At 48.7% G+C, this 25,358-nt stretch overlaps 1 protein-coding gene across 6 annotated transcripts in view; it reads right to left on the bottom strand.

Moving 5' to 3' along the window:
* The window catches only part of Plxnc1 (plexin C1), a 159,021-nt gene that overhangs the window by 23,262 nt on the left and 110,401 nt on the right, over window positions 1–25,358 (bottom strand). For 5 of the 6 annotated variants that reach the window (XM_050145570.1, XM_050145569.1, XM_050145572.1 and 2 more), the window contains exons 14-21: window positions 25,169–25,354; window positions 22,959–23,061; window positions 19,765–19,866; window positions 19,357–19,460; window positions 16,395–16,433; window positions 16,010–16,134; window positions 14,759–14,957; window positions 10,598–10,744 (exon numbers count right to left, since the gene is read on the bottom strand). In XM_050145570.1, coding sequence (XP_050001527.1) covers window positions 10,598–10,744; window positions 14,759–14,957; window positions 16,010–16,134; window positions 16,395–16,433; window positions 19,357–19,460; window positions 19,765–19,866; window positions 22,959–23,061; window positions 25,169–25,354 — 1,005 coding nt within the window. The remainder of the gene's footprint in view (window positions 1–10,597; window positions 10,745–14,758; window positions 14,958–16,009; window positions 16,135–16,394; window positions 16,434–19,356; window positions 19,461–19,764; window positions 19,867–22,958; window positions 23,062–25,168; window positions 25,355–25,358) is intronic. The other variant, XM_050145566.1, reaches the window with a different exon arrangement.

The raw sequence follows: 25,358 nt of genomic DNA, 5'->3' as shown, positions 1-25,358 counted from the left end.
CCCCCCCCCCCCCCCCCGCTCTAGAGTGGGGAAACTGAGGTAGGTACAGAGGGGTTAAGTTAATTCCTCTAGAGACATAGCTTCTATCAGCCTTTGCAAGGCTGCTGCGCTGCTCTCACAGCTCACTGTGCTAGAATGTCCCTCTTAAGCTTCGATCCATCCTCCTGGGGCTCTAATGTAGTCCAGGAACCCCTTCTAGCCTCCAGGAACCTTTCCTTAGGCCAGCTACAAGCAGAGTCCTTAACTTGAGCCCCAGCATGCAGGAAAGTTGGGAAGGGCACTTGGGAGTAAATTCTGTCCCTGTGGTCAGGTCACTTTCTTTACTCATGGCTCTTCATGCCAGGAGTGATGGTGTCAAAGCCACTTCCCAGTGGCTTCCAAGATAAAAATGAATGGAAAACACCCTTTAATCAGAGCTCCAGCCTTCCTGGCTCATGAAATAGTTTTATTGGCATTTACAAAATAACAGTTTGTTGCTACCTAAAGGGCACCATTGTCTTTGACAATAACACCTCTTTATAGGCAATAAATGTTCTTAAAAAAAAAAAAAAGTAACCAAAAGGAAAAAAATATCTTAACTGCATGTAAACTAATGTAAATCTCCCATTGCCTCCACAGCTAGATGGGTGGAAAAGCGGTAAAAAGGCATTTTACAGAGTCCACAGGGAATTCTGAGAGTAAATCCAGAAACAAATTGATTTGTGTTCTTTTTTCACACCGGTAACTCTTAGTGCTCAGACAGCGGTGTCCTACACTGCGAGTGGAGGGGCCCCTCAGGGCTAACCCAGGTCCTAATACTCCCACCCAGAGCAGGGAGCCTCTCTACTCTGCCAGAGGAGAGCGAGGGGCACATCAGCTCGGAGTGTGGGCATGACAGGGTGGGTCTTTGGCCCCTGCCTCATAGCAACATCTCCCAAGAAGATGCGTATTTACGGCGCAGCCCCTCCGTGTTGAGACTCACTGAGCCAAGCCCATCTGTGCCCTTCTCGGAGGTGAGGACTGCTTGCGACCTGTTCTCAGATTGCTCATAGCAGGTATGGGAGACATGCCTGTCACCTCAGTACATACGAACGTGTGCGAGAGCGTGAGCGCGTGTACACACACACACACACAGAATTCCTTGCCGGCAGGGCAGAAGCATGGAAGGCTGTGACCATTCGGCCTGATCCAGTTCTGTAGGATCTATAGGTCACCACAAAAGGCCAAAGTTCTTTGAAGCATGCCCTGTCCCCTCTCTGAAGATGAGTCCCTTCGTTAGCCCTGCAGCTTCCCTTCCTTGTCATAAACTATTAGCAAAGCTGAGGTAGCGGTGAGGTTGGTGTCTCACCAACAGCCACTCAGCCTCTTTGATGACCAGCAAAGAGCCCAGCTAGGGTAGAGGAAGGCCACCAGCGGCAGCTCTCTCTCTCCTCCACCAGGGAGTGGTCACAGGACTAAGCTCTGGACAAGGACACAGAAAGTAAAGATTCTCTTATCTCAACAGAAAAAGGGGGAGGTACAGCAGCCATCCAGTGAGCGCAAGGTCAGGGCCAAGGAAGGCCAGAGAGGGTGACCCTGGGCTCTGGTGAAGATGGCTGGTCATGTGACTGTCCCTTAGGAGTGGAGACTAGCCACCTCCAGTCTGCTCTGAGACACACCTCTGCCCCTCTAGACATCTCAGGTCCCATCGATCCCACGTTCTCCAACATGAAGCGTAACATACCCCAACGAGTGCTGCTCTGCCAATTTTATGGTAGCCAAATTCATTCACAGACACATTTATGTTGTATCAATTAGTACAGGGTATTGTAGACGATGGTGTTCACCCCAGAGCAAACCTTCATGGGAAGCACTAGCAGACTAGGCTAACTGTGAGACATACCCAAGTTCTGAGACCTGGTCTGGCATGTGATACTTCATCTTGACTGCCAACCTGACTGGATCCGGAATCAACTAGAGAGAGACTTCCGGGAATGCCTAAGAGGAACTTTGGGATAGGCAGCAGCTTCTGGTTAGAGCCTCCATAAAGGAGGTCTGAGGAAACGACTTTGATTTTTGCCGTACTGCCTTTATGTCTATTGCTGACTCATCAGCTCAGCTGCCGCCACAGCTACATCCCCTTGCTGGTACTGGAACTCACCACTGGCTTTCCAGGAGCCCCCCCCCCCCCCCGCCCTTAGTGCCAACTGCCGAGACAACCAGCCTTGTAAACCGAGCAGCTTACTCGAGAGCTAAGCCTCTACAGTATGAGAACAGCTGCTGTTGGATTACCCAGACTACAGCAAATAAGCCATTTAATTAATCTTTTAAGATATATTTAGGTAATCTTTTAATTAATCTATTAATAATAATCTTTAATAATCAATTCTGTTCTTTTAGACATCCTGGACTGTGTGTGAGGAAACGGAGTATCTGTAGAGTTCTATTTCGAGAGGGGCATTCGGGGAGAGAACTCAGGGGAGGCTGCATGGAGGAGGTGGCATTATGAACTAGGTCTGGAAAGGAGCCCATGATGGAGGTGAGAGAGGCCTCTGGGCGTGAAGACCCTCAGGTACCACACTTAGCAGACTGGTAAGCAGCAAGTCAGGCTACCAGGTCAGGGAGCGGAGAGGAAGAATCCCACTTCCTTAGGATGGGAGAGGGTGGAGCATCCCAATCCACTCCCGCCTTCCCCACCACTTGCTGCTGAGGAAGAAGCCCTGCCCTATTTTTAGGAGAAAGAGTGATGAGAACACTCTTTGGAGATTCTAATAATAAGAAAGCGCTTGGGGTTTCTAATAATAATAACAATAGCCAGCACTTATCGAATATGTACCGCAGCCCAGCAATGAATCTGCTAATTTCATCGAAGCCTCACAAGTCTGTGAGGTGGGGACTATTATTAGCCGTGTTTAACAGATGGAGACGGGAGAGAAAGAGAGGTCTGGAGTCCTGCCCCAGATTACAGATCTGGTAGGGACACACTTGGCTGTGTCCAGACTCCCACTGAAACGCCAGGAGGCCAGTCGTGGGGCTCTTGAAGAGGGCAGCTGCTCTACTCTGCTGAGGTTCCCCTTCAGTAGATAATGCGTTGCCACACACCAGGGCTAGAGGAGGCTATCAGACTGCACACAGTGCATGGTCCGGAAGCCTGTGTGGCTCGGGCAGCACCGTGCATGGCCTGCAGAGCCTCTGCTTATGGCCCTGCCTCCTCTGCTGGGTGTAGCCACGTGACCAAACCCTGGCCAATGGCTTTAAATGGATGTGCTGTGTGGCACCCCTCGGGAAACTTCCTTGGAAGACAGCTGGTGACCATCTGTCCTTTCTTGTGTAGTGCTGCTGAGGTCCTGCTGGGGGAATGTGGACGAGGGCTGAGGAAACAGACACCTCAGTCCAAGAAGTTACCTGGGGGCATCCCAGAGCAGGGCTGCCCATCCTGACACCTCACACTGGGGAGAAACCAGCCTCTCTGCTGCTCCATCTCGGGCACCTGGACCTCTGCTCTACACAACTGCGCTGCTTCCGAATAGCTGTGTACAGGAGGAAGCCGTCCAGCAGACAAGGCCATCTGGGGACTCACAGTCAGGGTGTCTGGGAAAGGACCCGATGGAAAGGGCTGGTCTTTCCCTAGCAAGCCTCAGGCCAGCTTCTTCTGGATAGCTGTGGCAGTTTGTCATTGTCATCTCTGTCCGCACCTGCCTCTCAGGGTCTTATCTGCCATTGGCTGTCCATGCCCAGGGCAAACACACCACATGGACATTTCAGATGTGCTTCTCGTGATGACAGGATTTCTCCGCCTCCCCCATCAATACATAACCACTGGGAAGGACTGCAGAAGAGACTCTCTCTTCAGGGTGCCTCAAAGGTGACAAGAAAATGTCACAAAGAATGGCCCATTCCTCTGTAGCCAGATGGGCTTCACACATGATTTTCTAACTTGAACACATGTACAAGGGTAGGTTTCTTATCACCAACTGTTCATAGATGAACAAATAGGTTGGGGGGGGGCTGTGACTTGCCCAAGTCACACTTCCGGTAAGGGGCTGAGATCACATTCATACCCAGGATTGCCAGAGCCCAAACCCCTCCTCTTTGATCCCAGCCCCATGGTACATAGGGGTAATAGTTGATTTCTTCTTTGGCTAGTGGCTCGCCCCAGCTTAAGGAACCAAGGAGACAGACAGACAGACAGACAGACAGACAGACAGACAGAGAGAGAGAGAGATTCTTAGAGACTGGGATAAACTGAATCTGGGGAGAGCACTGCCCCAGGGGAGGACTATAATGCCACCCGGTTGGCTCCTCTGGCATATCCTTGGCTAACAATGGCTGAATATGGCTGTTATCTTTTCTGGGACACCTTATAATTCCTACCAAGTAATCATAAAGGAATTTATTACAAACCAGCAACTTCATCATAAAAGGTCTTTGAGCAATAATTATTCTCATTCAAGGAAACCTATAAAATCGATTTCTGCTTTCATTTTAGGGCCAAATGAAAGTCAAGAGAAAAGTCTTCTTGCACCAGACTCAGAAAGCTACAGTTTGCTCCGCTGGAGCCAGCAGGCTCTGGCAGGTGTCTCCTTGCCCCTGCGCTCGACCACCCCCACCTTCCACCAAGCTCCAGTTCCTTCTTGTCCCACCCAGGATGGACAGCTCACAGCTGGGACTCCGCCCCCTAACACATAACTGTGGGCAGAGGGGAGTGGAAGAGAGCCGTTTCCACACGGAACAAAACAAAGTGATGGGGACAGGGTCCCCAATTGGTTTCTGTGATCAGTTTCTTTATACATAGAACACTTGCCTGTCCTAGAATGGAGGGAGCAGAGCTAGCAAAGATTTGTGGACAGCGAGAAGGCTTTTCCAAGAACTTCCAAGGTTAGAGGGAAGAGTCTAGATTTTTTTTGTCCCCTCTGTCAAGTGTCAGCTTAAGAGCTGTCAAACTTTCCATAGAGGATCAGGTAGAAAATATTTAAGGCCTTCAAGTTCATAGGTCTCTGGTGCAGCTAGTCAACACTGCCATTTTAGCAGAGAGCCAACCAGACATAATACAGAAGTGAACACAGAGATCTGTGTTCCAATAAATCTTTATTCATAAAAACGATTAAGGGGCATCATTTGGCCTGAGGCTGTTGACTGATGGATGAGCCCTGCCACATTTAACACTATCTTTAAAGGGAAAATGACCATTCCAAAAAGACAAACCTAGAAATTTATTTTCATTTCCACCATCATTTGTGATACCACTCTCCCACCCAACCCATACGGTAGCCAAGCCTGACTCCTTAACTTCCGAGATCAGATGAGATAAAATGTGTACAGAAAGGTATGGCCATTGTCAAAGCTTCCGTTTTGTAAAAGGTATAAATATAAATAAAGACTCTAACAATGAAAGAATACTTAATTTGAACCACAGAGAAGAAAATTAAGTACTTTTGTGCTGAGATAATGAAATTATTTTTCTAAGTCCAAGATTATAAGTGTGAGGAGAAAGACTAGGAAGACAGGCGCCACTGAAGACACCTATTTCAAGTTAATTTTTCATCGTCCACAGCTTGCCGTCAACAAGGGAATGACTTACCTAACACGATTATAAAAAATGGTTTCACTCTTTGGTCAGGGAGTTAACTACAAAGCTAGTAATGGTTTCAGTATTATCTCAAAAATGATTTGCACTATGGTAGAAGGAAAAAGAAAAAAAAGAGCTAAAGGGTTGTTAATTAACTTCACTGTTTCTCCACAAATGCTAGGAGTATTAAAAACAAGATTGCTGAAGTGCAAACATCAGGACTTAATGAACAATGGGATGTAATTGAAGGAACAGAGAATGACTTAATCGGGACAGTGGGTTGTTTAATTGCGGGGATAATGGATCTTCTGCAAGGACAAGCTAAATGGAACCGAAGGGGCCTGAGAGAGGTAAGGAGCGCCCAGAAACTCCTGCTGGGGATAGCCAGAGTTGGGTGAGATATGGAATGTTGTATTCAACACGCGGCGTCCCCAAATGGTGACCACTGGGGAGAAGGCCGACTTGGCATCTGCTGGCAGAAACCTTCCACAAATCCCAACAGTCATATTAATGTCTCTGCAGGCGCGTCCCCGAGCTTTGTCAAGAATTTCTAATAATCTTAAAGACTTTCGTACTGATATGAGAATGAGTGTAATAATGTGTTTGTCGGCGCACTTTCCCAGGGTGCCAAGATGCTATCTCTCTGATACAGCAGACTGGCACGCTCATTTCCTGGGTTTAAGAGTTCAAAAAACCATTTCTTCTTGCTTAACTTTGATTACAAGTCAAACTCCTCCTGCTAATTCAGCACGCCTGTTACGAGTTATTGGTTTTTCTCATCTCCTCTGGAAACGGAGGCAAATGTCCCTTCCTCCCAGTTGGTACACTTTCCTGGAACAGGCCCTCTGCTGTGTAACCATGCTCCTGACATGCAGGAGTGTGGGCGAGGGCCAGGCACTTAGCAGCCAACGCTGCATCGCAAGCTTTCAATTTTGCAGTGGAGGAAAACAGGATCAATAGGTCTTACTCCACTCTGGCTGTCAACCCTGAACTCACGGGTGGCGTGTGAGGGCGTGTGGAGAGTAGCGGTCTTCTCTTTTTCTTTCACACGGGGTCTCATGTAGCCTACCCTGGCCTGAAACTTCTCAGGTAGCTGTGGATGACTCTGAACTTAAATTACATTTGTTTACTAACATCTGTTTGAGTGTAGCAGGTACAGGGCGACTTGCGAGAACAAGCTCTCTCCTTCCTTCTACAATGTGGGTGCCTAGAAGGGAACTCAGGTTGCCAGGCTTGGCAGCAAGCCCCTTTACCTGCTGAGGCACCCTGCTAATGCTCCACCTTCCTTTCTTGAGACAGTGTCTTCGCTGAATCCGGAGCTATCGCAAAGCCTCCAGGAACTGCCAGCCCCCTCCACTAGCACTGGGGCTACAGGTGTGCCTCAGTGACTCATTTTAACGTGGGTATTGGAGACCCGAACTCAGGTCATCGCGCTTATCCAGCCATCTCCTACCCGAAGCCCCTACACATGAAAGGAAGTCTAGGGTGGTGTATGGAGACAAGCCCTCCCCAGAAGCATCAGAGAGAGAGAGAGAGGGGGGGAGAGAGGGAGGGAGGGAGAGAGAGAGGGAGCGAGAGAGAGGGGGGGAGAGAGAGAGGGGGGGGAGGGAGGGAGGGAGCTGAAATTGGAGTCATCTGGCTTGTCAGATGCCAGCCTGGGGCTCCAGGTGCTGGTGTCAGGGTGACTTTACAGGCCTTTGCTTAGGCAAGTCGGAGCAGTATCCTCTCAAGACATGATGGACAAAATCTGACTTCTCAGAATGATTTGTTAGTATAATGATTTCAAATACAAAAAAAGAAAAAAAAAAAAAACCCTGGCAGCATGGTTTTATGTTCTAGAAAACACCCTACACCTCAGAGAGGAAGCATCCTAACCTAGGAGGTGTGAAACCTAACTCATAGTTTGTTGTGTGAGGCTGTTTCTGAGCATGAATCCAAATGGGCTTCTTCTCAACCAGGCCCTGCCATGGCACTGATTTTTGCTATTTCAAGTTGTTCGTGTGACTGTTCTAGAGCTTTCTGATCGTCCTTGATAGAATTTACACACACACACACACACTCCAATTTGTTCACCACACCTTGGTTTTCAATTACATAAACCACCTCAGGCAAATTTAGCAAAGCGAAGCTTTGTGAGCTACCAGGAATGCAGCCTGGGAGGGCGGGAGGAAGGGATGTGGGGACAGGGAGGAAGGCATCAAGAAGGGGAAACTTAGAATGGTTCAGGCTGGGAGAACTTGTATGAAAGGAAATGAAAAACCTTAAATTTTTTATATTGACCTTCTGGTAACATTTTTGTCACACGAGCTTAGACTGGATCATGCGCCTTCTCTCTGGCTTCTGGTATCATCAGCCACCATGAAAGGGTAGTTGGGAAAGGTCCAAGGAAAGAAAGGCATTAGAAAAATCATCCTTAAAGGCGAAGGCCCCCCGGAGAGGGCCCACCTCTCTCTCTCTGCCAGGCTCTTCTCTCTCCACCTCACAGGAATTGGAGAAGGACAGAGCATAGATTTAATTTTCCATTGCATTTCCCCCAGAGGCTATAAAAGGGGGAGAAACTCAAAGAGTCGGCATGAATTTCTTCAACATCAAGTAACATTTTGACGATGAGTTGAGTGCTAACAAACCAGAAACACGTGGTCTTAATTGACTGCGAAATAAATAATGTTTCCGAACAAGAAGGGAGAGAACGTGCTCAGATGTAAAGCGCTGGAAAAAGACTCCAACCTCAAAAGTTTTTTTTTTTTTTTCAGGGCATCTGACTCCCTCCCCCTCTCCCCATCAGAGTCCCAACTCTTCTTGGCTCCTCCCTGTCTGGTGCAATGTTTCACCAGAAGAAATCTTGCTGGATCCCCCAAATCTCCGTTCACTGGTGAGCATTTCTCTTTGGGGAACCCTGGGAGGGCTGCTTTCTGTTCTAACAGCCTCACCTGGCACGACCGGGTGATTTCTATGGGGAAGAGGTAGATTGAATTCCTAGTTCTGGAAAGCCCAGGACACCTTGCTAGCCTCTCCCTGATGCCTCTGACGGCCACATGCTGCTTTGGGCTTGGTGGCCAAGAAGCAGGAAAGACCACAGGGTGAGAAAGGAGGCAATGGAATAAGCCAGGGACCCCCAGGTGACTTACATCATGTCCACAGGAGGGTAGAGCTCCTCTTTGTGTCTGCATGTGCGCGTGCATATCTGTGTGTGTGTGTGTGCACACTTGTGTGTGCAGCAGCATATGTGTTGTACAGTCTCTTGATCTTTGTAAAACCTCCATGAGGTGGGCAGACAACATGATTGTCACCTTTGTGGGGATGGAGGGGGGAGAGACTGAGGAGGCACAGGAAGTGGAGAGACTCGCTCAGTGTCACCTGACTGGCTGGTGGCAGAGGCTCCAGAACTCAGGCTCTTAGCCCCAGTGCCAACAATTCTCGAGCAGCTCCTGGGGTGCATGTTAAACATGCATGACCTGAGGCTGAAGGGCTCTGTGGTTAAGGGCATGCACTGCTCCAGCAGAAAACCCAAGTTCAGTTCCCAGCACCCTGGTTGGGTTGCTCACAACCACTTGTGACTCCTCCTCTGGAGAAATTGAATAACTCTGGTTTCCGTAGGGACATACACTCCGGTGCACACGCCTACACGCAGTCGCACACATCCAGACAGTTGAAAATAAGTAAAGCTTTGGAGAAATGGATCAGTGGTTAAGAGCACTGGCTGCGCTTGCAAATGACTTAGACTCAGCTCCCAGCCCCCACAAGGCAAATATAGATACAGGCAGGCAGGCACCCACATACAGCAAATAAAAATAAAGTAAATTTTAAAAATGCAGATTCTAGGCCACATCCCAGACTTGTTTCTAGGGTCACCTAACAATTGGTCTGATGCTCTCCAGGCAATAGTGATGTGTGGCAAAGTTTGAGGGCCACGGCGCTGCCTCCGAGATGCTGACCATTATCCACAGAAGCCAGAGCACTGACACGGGTTCCCTCTCGGTACAGCTTCCCGCATCTCGCGTGCCTTCTATCTCTAATGGGGATGTTACATATGGCATGAGGGGGACTGGAAACAGCTGACCCACTGGGGCTCCTCCCCACCCACGCACACGACATAACTATGATATGGTCCACCGCAGCGTGGTGCCTTCTTCAATTAGGGAATGAATTCTTCTCGCATGATACCACAGGACTCGCCACTCGGAGCAAAGCCACAGGAGTCTTAGCTCTTCGGCCAGCAATTCCTGAATGCCACTGGAATCTGCTTCTTCCCTCTCCACTAATGAGATGGTAAAGAAGCCGAGAATCTCCATAGAGCTAAAGATCAAACAAAAATACAGCGACCTCCCCCAAGTCCATGAGAACGGAAAAGCTTAGAAAGCTCCTGAGCCGTGCAGGAGGTATTTTCCACACAGGGCCTCTGCCACAAAACTCCCCAAACGCCCCAAAGTGCTTTCTCTTTTTTGGGGGGAGGGGGAGTTGAGGGTGGGTGGAGCAGGAATGGGTTAAAAGGGAGTTCTCCAAAGTTTGGAACTCTCGGCCGCCTGGCCCCTTATCCTCCTGCAGGGATCTTCAGCATTTCTCCAAAAATATCTATGAGATCACAGTACATTAAGTGCGTGACACCAAACATTTGTAACTAACCCAGGGAAACAAAGCAGGGCGTCATGCTGTATGGGGAACACGGTGCCATTTGTCATGTATTATCGTCCTAAAATAAGACGGCCTCAATTGGGTGGAAATATATCTTCACACATTGTCTTCCCCGAGCAGAGCCCTCTGAGAAAGCCTGATTGCAATTATAAGTGCTGAATAGGGAGCACTTTGCATTTCCTTTGACGATGCTAAAAGCTATAAGCAATCCTGATATTAAAATCTTCGGAAATTGATGAGTACCCCAGGCATCGTCACAATGCTTCCTTCCCAGATCCAAGTAATTAAAATCTATTATATGAGCACGTGTTAATATTTCATCAACCACTGCTTTTAATTAAGTAGGTGCCTGAGTCCCCCCCCCACCAATGGCTAGGATACAGTGACCCAGCCACCCCCGCCCTCTGAGTCTGGATAGGGCATTCTAGGCAAACCTACCACAGTGTTGAACTCAGGGACCTGCCACAGCAGCCAGTCTTCATTCAGGGTGTACAGCGCTTTGCAAGTGATCACGTCCACGGGACCCTTGTTTATCTTCTGGTTCAGGGTCGTCACCAGCAAATAGAATGGCTCGCCAACAGTCTCCTTGGAAAAGAGAGGAAAGCAACAGTTAGCTTTTCTGTGAAGCCCAGGGCGCTACCATTAGTCAAAGGCGGCGGTATTTCCCAACCATCAACATGCTACCCTCAAGACAATATGTATCACGCCACTAGAGCCCAGGAGCAAAAGCCAGGAGCCAGGAAGCTACCTCACATGTACTATGTGTACGCACACAGCCCCCCAACACTGGGGAGGCATCTGTAAGACCCGGTAATTTCATGTTTTAGTCCCTGTCTGGCAGATGACTGCTCATCAGTAGGCAAGTGCTTGAGAAAGGTTCACGGAGGTAGGTAGAGATTTAACCGTGTTTACATTCCTATTTAATTGCAAACCAAAAATAAGTGACATTAAAAAAAAAAGTGCTTCCGTTAGTGTTGGCAACAGGGACCAACACAAGAATGTTTTAAACATTTGCAGAGGCGGGTGGCCTGTCAGAGTTAACAGTTTTGGGTAAGGGAAGTGGCCTTCTCTTTAGCTGTCTGTGACCTGTGCCCCACCATGTGCCAGCCCTTGTCCCTTAATAGTCAGACACTTCCTGCCCAATTCCTTTGTCACATGGGCAGTACTCTGTTTACTGTACCAAGTCTGTGCCTGGTCCTCTCAGGGCTGACCCAGGGCTCCTGTTCCCAGCCTTCACTTGTGAACACTCTCCTCTGAGTCTGGGGCTGGTGGCCCAAATGTGCCGCTGCTTATGTTCAAAGGGACACTGGGTAGCTCAGGAACAGGCTGCGTTCTGCTTCTGTGCTGCTTCCTGAGGCCTGCAGCCCCGGGTCATTTTCGGTTCCTCCTAATAATGAGGTTTCCAGGATCTATGAGCATTAGGGCCTTTCGGTGGAGGAAGAAGGGTTGTGCCCAGGCCAGGGTGCCAGAATGCCTCAGGAGAGATGAAAAGGTAGCTACGTGGATCCAATTGGAGCACTGTGTTGCCAAGTTCATCTGCACAGCCAACTAATTCGGCTTTCAAAGTTGGATCCCTCCGGCGCTCTCTGATCTCCTGTGCGCAGGAGGAACTCCCCCACTTTGGGGCCACCTACCCTCACCCCTGTCTCTTCCTTTTTACTTCTGGCAAGCACAGCCCCCTCCCCTTGCCCCTCATCATCTGCTTCACCTAGTCCACTCCCTCCCTCTCTTGGTCCTTCTCCTCCCCACGGATATATCCTTGAGTGTCTCTCTTCCGCAGGACAGAGGGGGAATGTGCGTAAGTTTCCAAGGAGGGGCGGGAGGACCTGGCATTTCGTTCTCACAGGAGACTTCCTTTATTTCAGGGTTTGTAATCTCACCGCTATCTGCCTTCCCCCCACCCCCTTGGGTGATGTCCTGACCACAAACCTAAGAGCCTTACTTCTCCCTTCCTTGCACACATCAGAGGCACACCAAAGGCTGGTGTGTGGGGACTGGATCATCCACATTGCTTGGCACAGAGGACTGCCAGGCCCTCTGGGCTAGGCAGAGGGAGCCGCCACTGACTTAAGGGCTCTCTCGTCAACAGTTTCCAGAATTCCGGAAACTGGTATGGGTGATCTGGTCACACTGCTACTCAGGCCCAGAGTTCTAACTCTGACTAATCAACCCTGCACCTTTTGGGGATCCCCTTATAAACTTAGGTGCCTGTCCCCCTGTGCCGCACAGGACGCAGACCAAACCTGGATGTCCCCCGACTCGGATCTCTGGATCAGAGGCAGTTTAAAAATTCTCCCTAGAGAGACTGATGTTTGAGCAGCCGAGGGGACCACAGGCCATGAGATATGACATCAGCCAACATGAGGTTTAGGTATGTCTCACCTATTGGAGACAAGTCTCTCCTCTTTGGATAACAGACCAGTTGGCTATCAGCTCACAAAGGGCATTCAGAGGCTGGCATCACCCATGCCAGCCTCGAACCTACAGAATCTCATCTATGCTGTCTGCCTTGATTTCCCCCATATGCAAAATGGCCAAAAAGGCACTCATCTCTCCAGACCATTAAGACAACACAAGCTCCCAGCCTGATGTCTGACACGTATAGCAACAGCATGATGTCTGTAATAGATGCCAATTGTCATTACAATCCCCACCCGACCCTGGAGTCCTGGAAGGGGATATTACCTGATGGTTGCTGCTTGCTTAGCATCTGTGAGCAGGGCAAGAGGGCTGGGGCAGTCAGACTCCCAAGCCCCCGATCCACCAGAGGGAATTCTACTGAAAGTGAAAGTTCTGCCCAGGCTTGGCTGGGTGCCACTTTCCTCCTGGGCATGGTGCCACACCCCCACTCACCACCAAGTGCTCCACACACTCTTGAATCAGCACAGAGAAGAAATCTTGACCCAGAATGCTTTGCTCAAGGGGGCTGCTTGGGCTTGGAGCCCAGACTTTCTGAACACTTCACTCCTTTCTAAGGAGTGCCTGAGAGCCATTCCTGAGAGCTTGGTGTAAGGAGGAGCGGGAAGTGGATGGCAAACCAGTTGCCACACCAGCGGATGCAAACCAAACCAAACCAAACCAGCAAACAAACAAGCAAAACAACTAACCCCAGGGATTCAGGCAGCCAGCTAGGTGGGCAGCTAGGGAGCTGGGGATGGGGAACACATCTTTCTGTTTTCAACAGCTTTCTGTTTTCAACACCCCCCCCCCCCTTTCCAGGGCTAGCGCTTTCTTTTCTGCTACCTCTAGGGATTATATACAATAGCCACGGGGATTCCCTGTAGTTTTCAGAGAGGAGATCGGTGGACACCAGCTCAGGGCTTTTGACTTAGCAGGTGGCCTGGTCAGAGGCCCTGTCACCTGCGCTCCTCAGCAGTTGTGGCCCACTCAACCACAGTGAGACTCAAAAGCGGTTGACCCCAAAAGTAACCACTTGACACCTCCCCAGAACAGATAATGTGTACCAAGTAAACAGAAAAGAAGGCGGATTTCATTAATCTTGACAAACGGCCATTGCCTTGGGTATGGGGAGAGTCGGTAAATTTTTTTTTAAATGTGCATCTACTCGTAAGATTGCATTAAACTGGGCACAGCCTAATTTAAAGTGCTGCCTGTGGATCTCAGCTTAAGCAGCCCCGTTAAAACCTGCGGCATAACCGTGCATCTTCTTCAGAGTTTAATTAGATTTCTAAACCAGCTGCAAATACACAAATGATGCCCTTCTGCTGGACTCTGGATGGCTGGAGAAATCAAAGATGAGTAAGAACCTTCCATCCCAGGACCTCAGAGAGCTGAACAAAGACCAGGTGCCAGCGAACACCCTCATTTTCATTTTAATATTTTATAATAATAGCTCGTACTTATGGGGTTCTTGCTCAATACTGAGCCATGGCATACACGTTCTCATCTGTGTTTAAATGAGCCCTGCAATACCCATCTTTTGTCAAGGTCCCAGGTAACATGCCAAGGAAGGGATGCAGCTGACTGACTTCCAGCAGACCCAGCCCTGGGCTCCCAGGCCCACTCTGCTAACCATGGAAACCAGAGAGAGTTTGCATTCACAAAGATTTTAAGGTGCAATTAAATTCAACCACATTCCATAGCCACTTCAAGAAAGTGAACTCTGAGGACAGAAGGCTCACTGGGGATTTGCTTTAATGCCGAATGCCTGGGAAGAAGGGACAGTCATTAGCTGTCAGCATATTGGCAAGTAATGAGTATTTCAAGCCTGCTGTAGAGGACCCAAGAAATGTTTGTGCTCATCAGCATCTGAAATGTTCCCTGGCCTCAGAAAGGGCTGGCAGGACCAGGAACGCCAATTAATGTCAAAGGTAAGAGGATGAGCTCACATATCAAAATCTTACCTGAGAGATCCCTAAATGAATTACAGGGACCGCTAACGGAACACACAAACCAAAAAACCCACCTTTTTTTTTTTTTTTTTTAATTTTTCGTACAATCTGGAAGGCCCAAAATCAAGTACAATTAAACGCTGACACCATGGAGCATTCTGGACTTGGTCCACAAAGACACCAGTGAGTGCTAAAAATAGCTGCCTATTGTCTTACCTCTGACCCTGCAGGGCCCTGTGACACCTACCCGGAGGAAACCGGAGAGGCAGACAGACATCCAGTTCGTGAGGAGCTTCTCCACTACGGACTCGGTGCGCCTCAGCATGAGCTTGGGCTGCATATTGCTACACTGCTCCATCAGGTCCCGGGTCAGCACCTCCAGGATGCTGGTCAGGTAGACCAGTTTGGTTTGCAGAGCGATGGTGAGGAAGGAGGCGAACAGACACCTGTTTAAAAACAGAGCCACGGTGAGCCATTAAGCCCCGGACCCTGGGGGACATCACCTGTTTCCATGGAGTCTTGCCGCAATAGGGGATTGTCTTCTGAGGAGCCATTTCGTGTTGTTTAGATTCCAACCAATTCTGTCCTTACGCCATAAATTTACACACCAGGCCTAAGGACCCACATAGCTCATGCTGCCTCATACACGAAGCCCTGGTTTTGATTCCTAACAGGGCATATATCGGATGTGGCAATGCTTGCCATCTCAGCACTAGGGGGTAGAGACAAGAGGATCAGTAAATTACCCTCAGTTGCATAGTGACTTTTAGGCCAGCCTGATGGGTACATGAAACAATAAACAAACAAACCACATCAATTTCGACTTCGGGACATTTTCTACGTTTCTAGCAACAAGAAGTGAGTCTCTTTCCCAAAAATTTACGGTGCTTTTAAATTTAAAAATAACAGTTCTGCTTTTTTTTGGTTGAGAATTTTTCTCATTTCTTTTTTGGCGTTGGGGGTTTTTTCAGGGTTTTACAGGGTTTTGCTGTGTGTGTGCGCGCGCGCGTGTGCATGCGCGTGTACTTGAGCCTTTGAGACAGAATTGGTTTTGGGCTGGTGTGATCTGAGCTGCAGACAGCCCGGCTGTGTAAACACCCTGTCAACAGCTCTGGGAAGGTGCACACCACATTTCAGGCAGTGGTTTGGGAGCAAGGAGCGTGTCGGCTAAGGATGTAGCTCAGTGAGAAGCGTCTGTTCAGCATCTACAAGGCCCTTGATAACCAGCCCTTCAAGAAAGAAGCAGTGGTAAAACAAGTAGCTCGGGGTTTTGTTTGTTTCTGAGACACTCTTTCCACACAGCTTGGCTGGCCTATAATTCGTTATGGTCTCAGACTCACAGAGACGTAGATGCAAGAGGATCTGGACCATGGGCTGGTCTTAAAGTCTGTCTTCGGTGTGCTGGGATTAAAGGCATGTGCCGTCATACCTGTTGGGCGTTTAGGTTTTAATGTGTCTGCTGAAGTGCTTAGCAAAACACAAAAGTATTAGCACGTACCTGTCCTTTACCGAGAAGTTCTTCTGCTTTTCAAGGGTATGGATGACGGTAACTAGGAAGCTTTTGTTACAGATGAGGGCATCCAAGGCTGTGAGACTCTCGTTCTTGTCATTGGCGTCTCTATTCTGAAAGGGGGGAAAAACAACATAATAATATAACAGTAGACTACATAAGATAACATAACTTAGTATATAGTACACAAGTTGAAAGAAAGTAGCTCCACAATGGGTTTTCCAAGACAATGAATGATTTAATATTGAACTCATGATCCAAAAAAAAAAATCCGCAATAAAAATTCAAAGTAATAATAGCAGCGATGACAATGATGGTAATGGCACGGAAAGCCAGTCAGCCACTGGGCAAGAAATGAAAACTGAGGACTTACATGCATATCTTCAGTGAAGATGTGTGTGAAGCCACCTGACTGAGAGGAAGAAGACACGTTTATTACTCGTAACATCCAAGGGGAGCAAACAGCGCATTTTCGTTATACTCAAGTCTGTTTCAATAAAGCAGAGGTGCTATTTGCTAATCTGAAGATCCCGTGAGCTTGGGCCTCTTGTGTAGCCTCCAAGATGTAATAAAATGTAAATAACTATTGTGTGCTCCAGAAACACCTGTGACTTCTGGAAGCCTCTTCCAATAGTCATCAGCACACATCAGCCTCATTTTTATTGGAAGATTCCATTGCATTTGAAAAAGAAGGACTCAAAGAAATGGTGGTGGGAAATTACAGGAATGTCAGACCTCTGTCAAGCAACTGACCTGTAAAGATAAGGCCCACACAGTGCTGACCCCTAAGGGTAAGGCTCACACAGTGCTGACCCCTAAGGGTAAGGCTCACACAGTGCTGACCCCTAAGGGTAAAGCCCACACAGTGCTGACCCCTAAGGGTAAGGCTCACACAGTGCTGACCCCTAAGGGTAAGGCTCACACAGTGCTGACCCCTAAGGGTAAGGCCCACCCAGTGTTGACCCCTAAGGGTAAGGCTCACACAGTTGAAACAGCTTTTTGTAATTACATTTACTTAAAGGGGAGGGGGAGGGCATGCCATTGTGTGTATGTGTGTGTGTGTGTGTGTCTGTGTCTGTGTGTGTCTGTGTGTGTACACATACAACTCTTGGGAGTAGGTTCTCTTTTATATGAGTCCCAGAGACTGAATTCTTATTGTCAGGCTTGGTGGCAAATGCCTTTACCTTCTGAGTCCTCTAGTGGCCCAATAACTCATTCTCGACCTTCTGTTGGATTAGTACCCTGGCTCCCTGGCTCCCTGGCTCCCCGGCTCCCTGCCTGGGTCCTTTCCCCATTTCATTGTTTCATTTGACTTGCCTTCTTCTAAGAGATTAGATATTCTGTTTACCCTGTCTCTTCTATTTTCAGAAGGACAAAAGTTAGTCTATCTACGGGAGGAACAGAAGTCCAGGTCATTCTTCCTGACATTGGGAATCTGAGGCCATACTGTCTGAGAAACTGTCTCAAACACAAATCAGTAGGCGGAGCAGTGGCTATCTGGGTCTCCTCTTCCTTTGCCATCTTGAAGGAACTGACCAACCAAGTTCTCTGGAGCACCCAAGCTCCTGGGCCAAGCACTTGGCTCCAGGTCAGTCAGCAAAGCGTCTTATTAACACTTGGCCTCATCTGCTGCCTAGGCGCGTGGTAAGGGGCCTGGCCTTGTGGCACGGCCTTTCCCTTCCTCCCTCTTATTACTATAAACTCGGTTTTGACTTGGGTTCCATCAGAGAGTTTGGAAAAATCAAAAAATCCCTGGTGGTTACTTCTTGGGTCCTCTCTCTTAATGGCTCCTCTGACTTCTGGCTTTCCATTTGCCTTTCAAGATTACGCTTGAACCCTGAGTTAAATCAGTCACTTCGGGTCCTTGTGACTATTTCTCTCTTGCCCTGAAATAACGTAGTGTTATGCTGGGTTTCCTTTCCTTTGGAGACACTCAGCAGTGTTCCCGGACACTCATCACTGTGCCTTGTCCCTGATTACTGCCTTTAGAAGATAGGAGAACTGCTTTTCAGGCCACGGCTTACGCTATTCGGCACTCAAGGGCAGTCATTAGCTGTAGAAGCCCACACAGCACTCATCTTGATGCTGGAAGATCTCCGCTGTCTTATTGCTTTTAAAGTCTTAACGGGGATCTCAGAGAGCTGGGAACTGGGGCTCGCAATGTGAGCCTCGCCCTGACTCAGGGACTTGAATTTCCCTCTGTTTCCCAGGTATAGCAAACGGACGAGACAGCCAACAGCCAATCCCGGTGCCTGGTGTGCTTGGTGGAGAAGTCAAAAGGCTGGCCTCTTTTTAGTCTTCTTGATTTATAACCCAAGGCTTAGCATCCCCCCCCCACCCCCAATATAGCAGGTGTCTTGTGGCAATGTCCTAACCTCCTGACAACGTATTATATATCATAGTGCCCACTGCTAGAATTGGAGAGAAGCTAGAAATTGCTTCCTGCTTCCTAGGCTTCTGGCCAAACGGAGCCAAGGTGCTTCTGGCAAGGTGATATAAGCTCTTCCCATGGCTTGAAGAGATTTCTGATTTTGCTGACCGCCCTGGATCTAAATATGGTCATTGGGATTAATGTGTTCCAGGGCGGGGAGCAGGGGGGGTGTCTCCCTGGGGTCACCAGAGACGTCGGGTCATGAGACAGAATGAGTGAGAGCTTTGCCAATGGCTTGGGAGGGTGAATAAAGAGTGAGTGGGTGACAAAATGGAAGTGTCTGTCAGGACAGGGGTGAGGCTGCAACCCAAAGGACACTGTGCACAACTGCACACTGTACACACTACTTCCCGAGGCTCTAGAACAGCTCGCAGCTCCGTTCATACACCTGCATCCATTAAACGAGGAAGCTACAAACTGATCCAATAAAGAAAAACTGCCCGGGAAGAGACCATAAAACCTCTACCTGGCTAAAAATGCCGGCCATCAACTCAAATTCCCTGGGTGTCCACTTTCCTCCTTTTTGATGGCACCGCTTTCTGTTTCCAATTGAGAAATAATAGTGACTAATCTAGGAGCAGCCTTGCAAGTCAGGCAGATAAACATAACAAATTGGCGAGCCCGCAATTGATCGATCTTTCAATGAATTAGCTCACTTCCCAGCAACGAATTCAGTCCGAAACTGGTAGTAAAAAAATAAAGCAAAAACCATCACTCTAAAACCTCCGACCGTCCTGGGTTTTTGTTACCAGGCAAAGAGGAATCGCCAGTGGCCTGTTGCTTCTTTCGACCCTAATCAATGCAATTAATAATGATCCTCTTCCCTGCTCGGCTTGAACTTAAGGCAGGATCTTGCATTATTATTCAAGGCTCAACCTGCTGATGATGATCAATGTTCTTTTACCTCAGGGAAGAAAGTTCTCAGAGCGAAGTGTTTGTAGTCAAGGAAGGGTACGGTTCCAAAACTATCAACCACATCCAATTTATCCATCTGCAGCTCGGCAAACCCTGCAAGACAGAATCCCAAGAGCCACATTTTCACTGCACAAACACTGGAGAAGATCCTCTGCTGTTTTGTCTAACACCGAGTATGACCTTGGTTTTCATTAAAGAAAAAAAAAAACAATAGATAATTACTCGGCTGGCTGCAGAGAAGGGGCTGAAATAGGACACAAAGCCAGGCCCATACCCTGCTGTTCAGTTGTCTATTATACCAATGGTCCTCATTATGAGGCGCTCTCCACATAAGGGCAGGAATGAAGACAAAAGTGAAGCGGGCTTGTTTTTCTGAAAACAAAATCTCAGAGCTTACCGTCACGTATTTCTTTCCGGAGTTCGCTCTCCAGCAGTTCCAGCTGTTGGCTCTGCTTCCTACTCAGCTCCTTCGACTTGTGCCTGGTCACCACCACGGCCACTGAGGAGACAGAGACGCTGCGTCAGACGGCGAGAGCGACACAGAAAGGAAGACGAGGGAAAGATAGAGCGAGAAAGATGGAGAGTAGGAAATAGCTGGCAAAAACCTATCTTAGGGCCGGGGGTCTGGCCTGGCATCAGAGCACTGGCCTGGCATGCCCCCGGCCCTGGTTCCTCCTCCAATGCCACAAAAGCAAAAGGAAAAATAAGAGTTTGATTTTATTAAAGGGACATTTCCATAAGATGTTCTAAAGAGGAAGGTGTTAAACATAACAGAGAAGAAAAAAAAAACCCACTCAGTCCTCTTAAAGTGAAAATGAAATCAAATAACCTTCGCTTGTAACCAAAGATCCCAGCTGACTGGAAAGTAATGAAACAAGCCGAGTTTCCCTACAGCCACTGGCCATTCATATTGTTCCGTTCTCTTCTCAACATCTCTTAACATCTCTGGAGAAATAAAGCAACGCTGCAAATGCAGGGTGGAACCACAGGTCCATCCTGGCTACGGGAGCCTAACTTGCATAGTCCAGAAAAGGTGACAAAAAGCAAGTCATCGGGAGCCCCCACAGCAGACTGACGGCCTTGGTCCCCGCCATGACTCTGAGCCGTGCAGTCTGGGTAGTCAACGGGAAGAATCCTGGAGCTCAGGTTTATAGCCCACTCCGTCATTTCATTTACTGCCTGTGTGACCCTGAGCAAATCCCTTAGCATCTCTGTGCTTGCCTGCCTTACCCACAAGAGCGGAGGCGGAGAAGAGATCACAAGCAGTAAATCAAGAAACCACATCGACCCGAAGAACTAACCGTTGGCAGCTCTCTTTGCGTTATCCCAGAAGGATCTCGTTTTTGAACAGATATTAGACAAATGGGATTGGGGAAATGGCTTGGTCAGTACAGTGTGTGCCGTGCAAGTATGAGAACCCATGTAGAGCCAGAAAACACCCACAGCAAGATAGGAGACAGGGACTGGGGACTTCCCAGACGCCCTAGGCCAGCCACCTTGCTGTATGCAGTGATAAACAAGAAACCCTGTTAGCATTACAAAGTTGTCCTCTGCCAGCAACGTGTGTGCTATGGTGTTTGGGCATCCCTCCCTACACACACGCATGCACACACACACGTTGCCCTCTGCCAGCTACATGCATGCTATGGTATTTGAGCACTTCTCCCTACACACACACACACACACACACACACACACACGAGAGAGAGAGAGAGAGAGAGAGAGAGAGAGAGAGAGAGAGAGAGAGAGAGAGAGAGACTCTTTTTAAAGCAGTTACATTAAGGAATGGCTACTAGCAAGTACAGACAATGTTTGCTCAACACAGCTACACAGAATTCTTTCCCAGACTTTGCCACCACCTCAGCAGTGCTTCCTATAATCAGGACTGTGCTTTTCCAGAAAGCCCAAACTCGCCCAGCCAGAGAAGCCCTTTTCCCAAGAATATCATTTGGGACCCTGACTCGCCTGGAAGCTACTTTGAACAACCCTGGCTCAGCATGCAAAGGGAGCTGGTGCATCCACACAGCAGGGTGGGTTTCCTGGCTCTGTTGGTGGCAGGCTAGGCTAAGTGTGTTTAGTTTAATGTTTTCCCTAATGGCATGGCATGACTGAAGGACTAGGGTAGGCTTACTGTAGCTGCTAGCGACACATCCACCCTAGAATGAGTCAGAACGGAGGTGGTTTTTTGAGAAGTTCTGCAAATTACCTAAAAGGTCAAAAATGACCTCTTAAAAGTCTGGGAAGAGACAAGAAGTTTCTAGAAGTCACAAAGTGGCCATAGCTATCTGGCGAGGTCGAGAGAGCTGAGCATGTTTGACTGCAGCAGGAGCCCGGTGCAGAGCTTAGCATCTACACAAGCAATCTTCTTCATCGAAGCCTGCGTCAACCAGGACTTTATTAAAATGCCAAGCCAAATTTTAGATCGCAAATACATGACAGAGGTAGACAACGTGGGGAAGAGTATAAAAAAATACCTGAAATAATCACCAACAAGGCAAAACAGGATATCTGAAAAGCAAATTCATTTCCCCAAACAGTTAACCACCCAAGTATATCTTCCCTCACAAGAGCGTGAACTGCCCAAGGAAAGCACCTGCCCTTAATTTGTCTCATGATCCAGAGTCATCAACATCACATCCAGTGCTCAGAAAGAGCAAAGGAAAACAGTGGGAAAGAGGTCTAAGGTCCCTTGCCTCCAGGTCACTATAGGGTCATGGAGGTCCAAGGAGATGCTGGCCCTTGCCTCCAGCCCCCTACAGGGTCAGAAAGACACCAGGTGTACTTAGAGGAAATGCTACATCGTTTGAGAAAGAAGGGGAAGAAACAGAATGAAAAGGCCACACACGAAATGGCTACAGGCACCAGCTGAAGAGCAATGGATAGAGACCCCACCAGGCAGCAGAGACTATGGCGAAAATCCAGGGAGCACGCACCGTCTTCAAGCAACAGCAGTGGCGAGGCTCTAACAACTGATGCTAGGTACAACTGGGATCTGATAGTTTAGACATCTCACGGTCTCAACAACAATTTAAAATGTGTTACCCTAATTTTGAAATGCCAACGTCTTCAGTTAAAAGAAAAAAAACTCGCTGTAGGACCCAATAAAACATCTGCAGTCTGGATTAATCCAGTGGTAGTTGGTATGGCCCCTCCGAGTCCATAGGAAGAGCGGCATGTTGGAATGGGAAACACAGACACACTTGCAAAAGCTGATTCCCCCAGGAAAAACGGGACATGGGGTGGATTGGAGGTGGTGCTTGGTGGGCTAAGGAGGCAGAATGAGATGACCAAAATCTGGGGGCCCCCATATGGACTTGTTTTTAAAATGGTCCCCAGGACTTTGGGAGCCAGCTGGATATTTCTCAAACACACAGTACCGTCTTGTAATCTGGGTCTTTGTTACTGACTCACCCTAAGAACTCGCTAGGAAGGCCTCAACATGCACCTTTTACCCTTCTCCCAAAGTATAAGTTGGGCTTTCACCCATTAATAGTTAAGGAAAACCAAAGGCGCTCCTAAAAGCTGACGATCTGCCTGCGCTGAGAAGCCTCAGGGAATAGGTTCTCGGACAGACTGAAATGGGGGACTTACCCACAATGACAATGGCCAGCAGGATGGGAAGCGCGATCAGAAAATACCACGTGGAAGGAACGGATTCCTGCTCCACATAGAGTTCCAGGTTTCCCAGCTTGACCTGATGGGGATAGATTGGCACCATGAGCCCCGGGAGGCGCGCACCATAGTCAGGTGCACGGCCCTGCCCTGATAGACTTCCCTGCAAGATACAGAAGCCGTGGGGTGGTGCGGGTCTGTAGGCATGCCAGACTGGTCTGTAGGTGTGCCATTGCTGGCCCTCTTGGTCCTGAGGCTTACCACTGCAGAGGTGGGCTAACACACATGCAGAAGGGCCCTGGCCTTTCTCCACAGGGGCCATTCCATTGCTCTCTCTCCCACCCGGGCTTCCAGGCAGGAAGGTTTTGAATGCTGCGCTCTTGGTGAATATCAGTTTGGCAAGGATAACCAGCTGATCCCTGAGGGCCTTTTTTCCACTTTCTGCTTTTTGTGGGGTGAGGGGTCAGGGGGCTAAGAAGAACTTGGAAATTACACTTGAAAAGGGAAAAACTCTACATCTGCATTCTTTCTTCATGGTTGCACACACACGTGCTGAGGCAGCCCCGCGGGACCCACCAAGAAAAATGACTGGGCTGGTACCAGGTCTTGGTGGTCCAGCTTTTCTCTCCTTGTAGAGTCTTGTTAGTCTGTACCGTGTCTCATTCTGTCATCTCTGAAATGGGATGTTGACAGGGCCTACAGGTGGGCAATGGTAAGGACCAAAAGTCTCTGTCCTATAGGATGCCAGTTCACCCCATCCCTGTATTCATTGCCTCTCTAGTAGATTCCCCAAATCAAACACCAAGCCCCTGGTCCTAGTCATCTCTGGCCCTCCCTGAGAACTCTCTAGTCTTCTGGGACTGCTCTCTCATTCCAGCCACGCTGACCCACTGGGTGCGGATGAGACCTAGCCAGCAGGTTTCTGCCTTGGGACCCCTGGATCCTGTACTTCCCTCTGTCCCGTGTGTCCACGCACAGCGGCTCCTTCTCTTCCTCCTCCCTGAGGCCCTCACTCTGATGTCACCTTTCAGGCACACATTCCCACAGTTAGACGGAAAGACTGCACTGGCTCGCCCAATTTCCCCCCACCCCCACTGTCCTCCCTAAACATTGCTTCTTCGCTGCCCTCCTCCACTGGGAAGCTCGGGAAGGCAGCTGTTTCTGTCTGCTTTCTGCTCTGCTGGGTTCGAATCCCAGTACAGGCACTTGGGGGCAGTGCTGCAAACTGAGGATGCAGGTGCGTGCCACACTTGACTAGCGTGGAAGGCGGGGCCCTTGTGGGATCGGTTGTTGCTGATTTTGTAATGAATACTACCCTTTTTTACCAAAATGATAAGCGAAGGGAGGGTCAGGGAAGTCAAATCCCTTACCTAAGGCCGCGAGCTGTTCAGTGAGACAGCTGGGACGTGAGCTCATACTCATTTTTGCCTCCCACCATGGTAGGTTCTTTCTTGTCTTTTAGCCAGGTTTTTTTTAAAAAAAAAAAAAAAAAAAAACACAAAGCAAAGTGTTGTTCTTTCTTCTTTTTGTAATGCTGGAGATCAAGCCCGGAGCCTTGCGCACCACGGGCGAGCACTCTACCCCTGAGCCAGAGCCCCTGTCTCACAGAACGTGTTTTACACAGACTGTGCAGAGCCTCTCCCACTGGAAAGAGTAAACAACACTGGGCATTTCCCTTCTCAGAGGGTCCTCAGTCACAGCTGGGAAAAGACAGCCAGCACATAGGAAAGGGAGACCACAGCAGAGGGAGTCACTCACAAACCATGGCTTTTTTAATGGCTGCTGATAGAAGTCAGTGCCACCCTGCCTGTGCCCACGAGGCTTCTGCTCTGGGTTTCTGCTAAGGTGTACCACCTCTGCATTTGGAGAAAGAATGACAGCCCAGGCATCAGTGGGTCTTGGGATGCTGCTCACAGATGCTATGGTCTAAAGGTCCAGCCAGCACAAAAGCTCATTAGGATTATAGACAATGGTGTGTTCAAAGCTTTGGCATTCGAACAAGCACATGGATGGATCTGCCTGCTATTCTGGTAGGATTACGCTTGGACTTGCAGTATCAGCTTTATTTGTCTCCCATGTAAAGAGAAAAAAAAAATCTAAGGATCTATAATTCCATTCCAATCTGGGGTTAGGAAGGGAATTACCAAGACGCAGATAAAGACAACAGGTGGGACTTCCAGGTGACTTACGCGGACTTTCTTGGAGGAGGTGGCGATGCTGTTTGCATTCTTGATGCTTTTGATCTTGCACAGGATGGTTGTGAGATCCTGGTTTCTGGTAATATTTTCAAAACTGCAATTAAACTGTTTGTTTTCCCCGTGGAAGAGAGTAATATCAATGTCATCCTTGGAAATGTTGAAATTGTCATTTTCTTTCTGC

Source organism: Alexandromys fortis, unplaced genomic scaffold (assembly GCF_014885135.2).
Source record: "Alexandromys fortis isolate MF-2015 unplaced genomic scaffold, M_Fortis_MF-2015_v1.1 scaffold_50, whole genome shotgun sequence".
NCBI lineage: Eukaryota > Metazoa > Chordata > Mammalia > Rodentia > Cricetidae > Alexandromys > Alexandromys fortis.
This window is presented reverse-complemented; position numbering and strand designations above follow the sequence as displayed.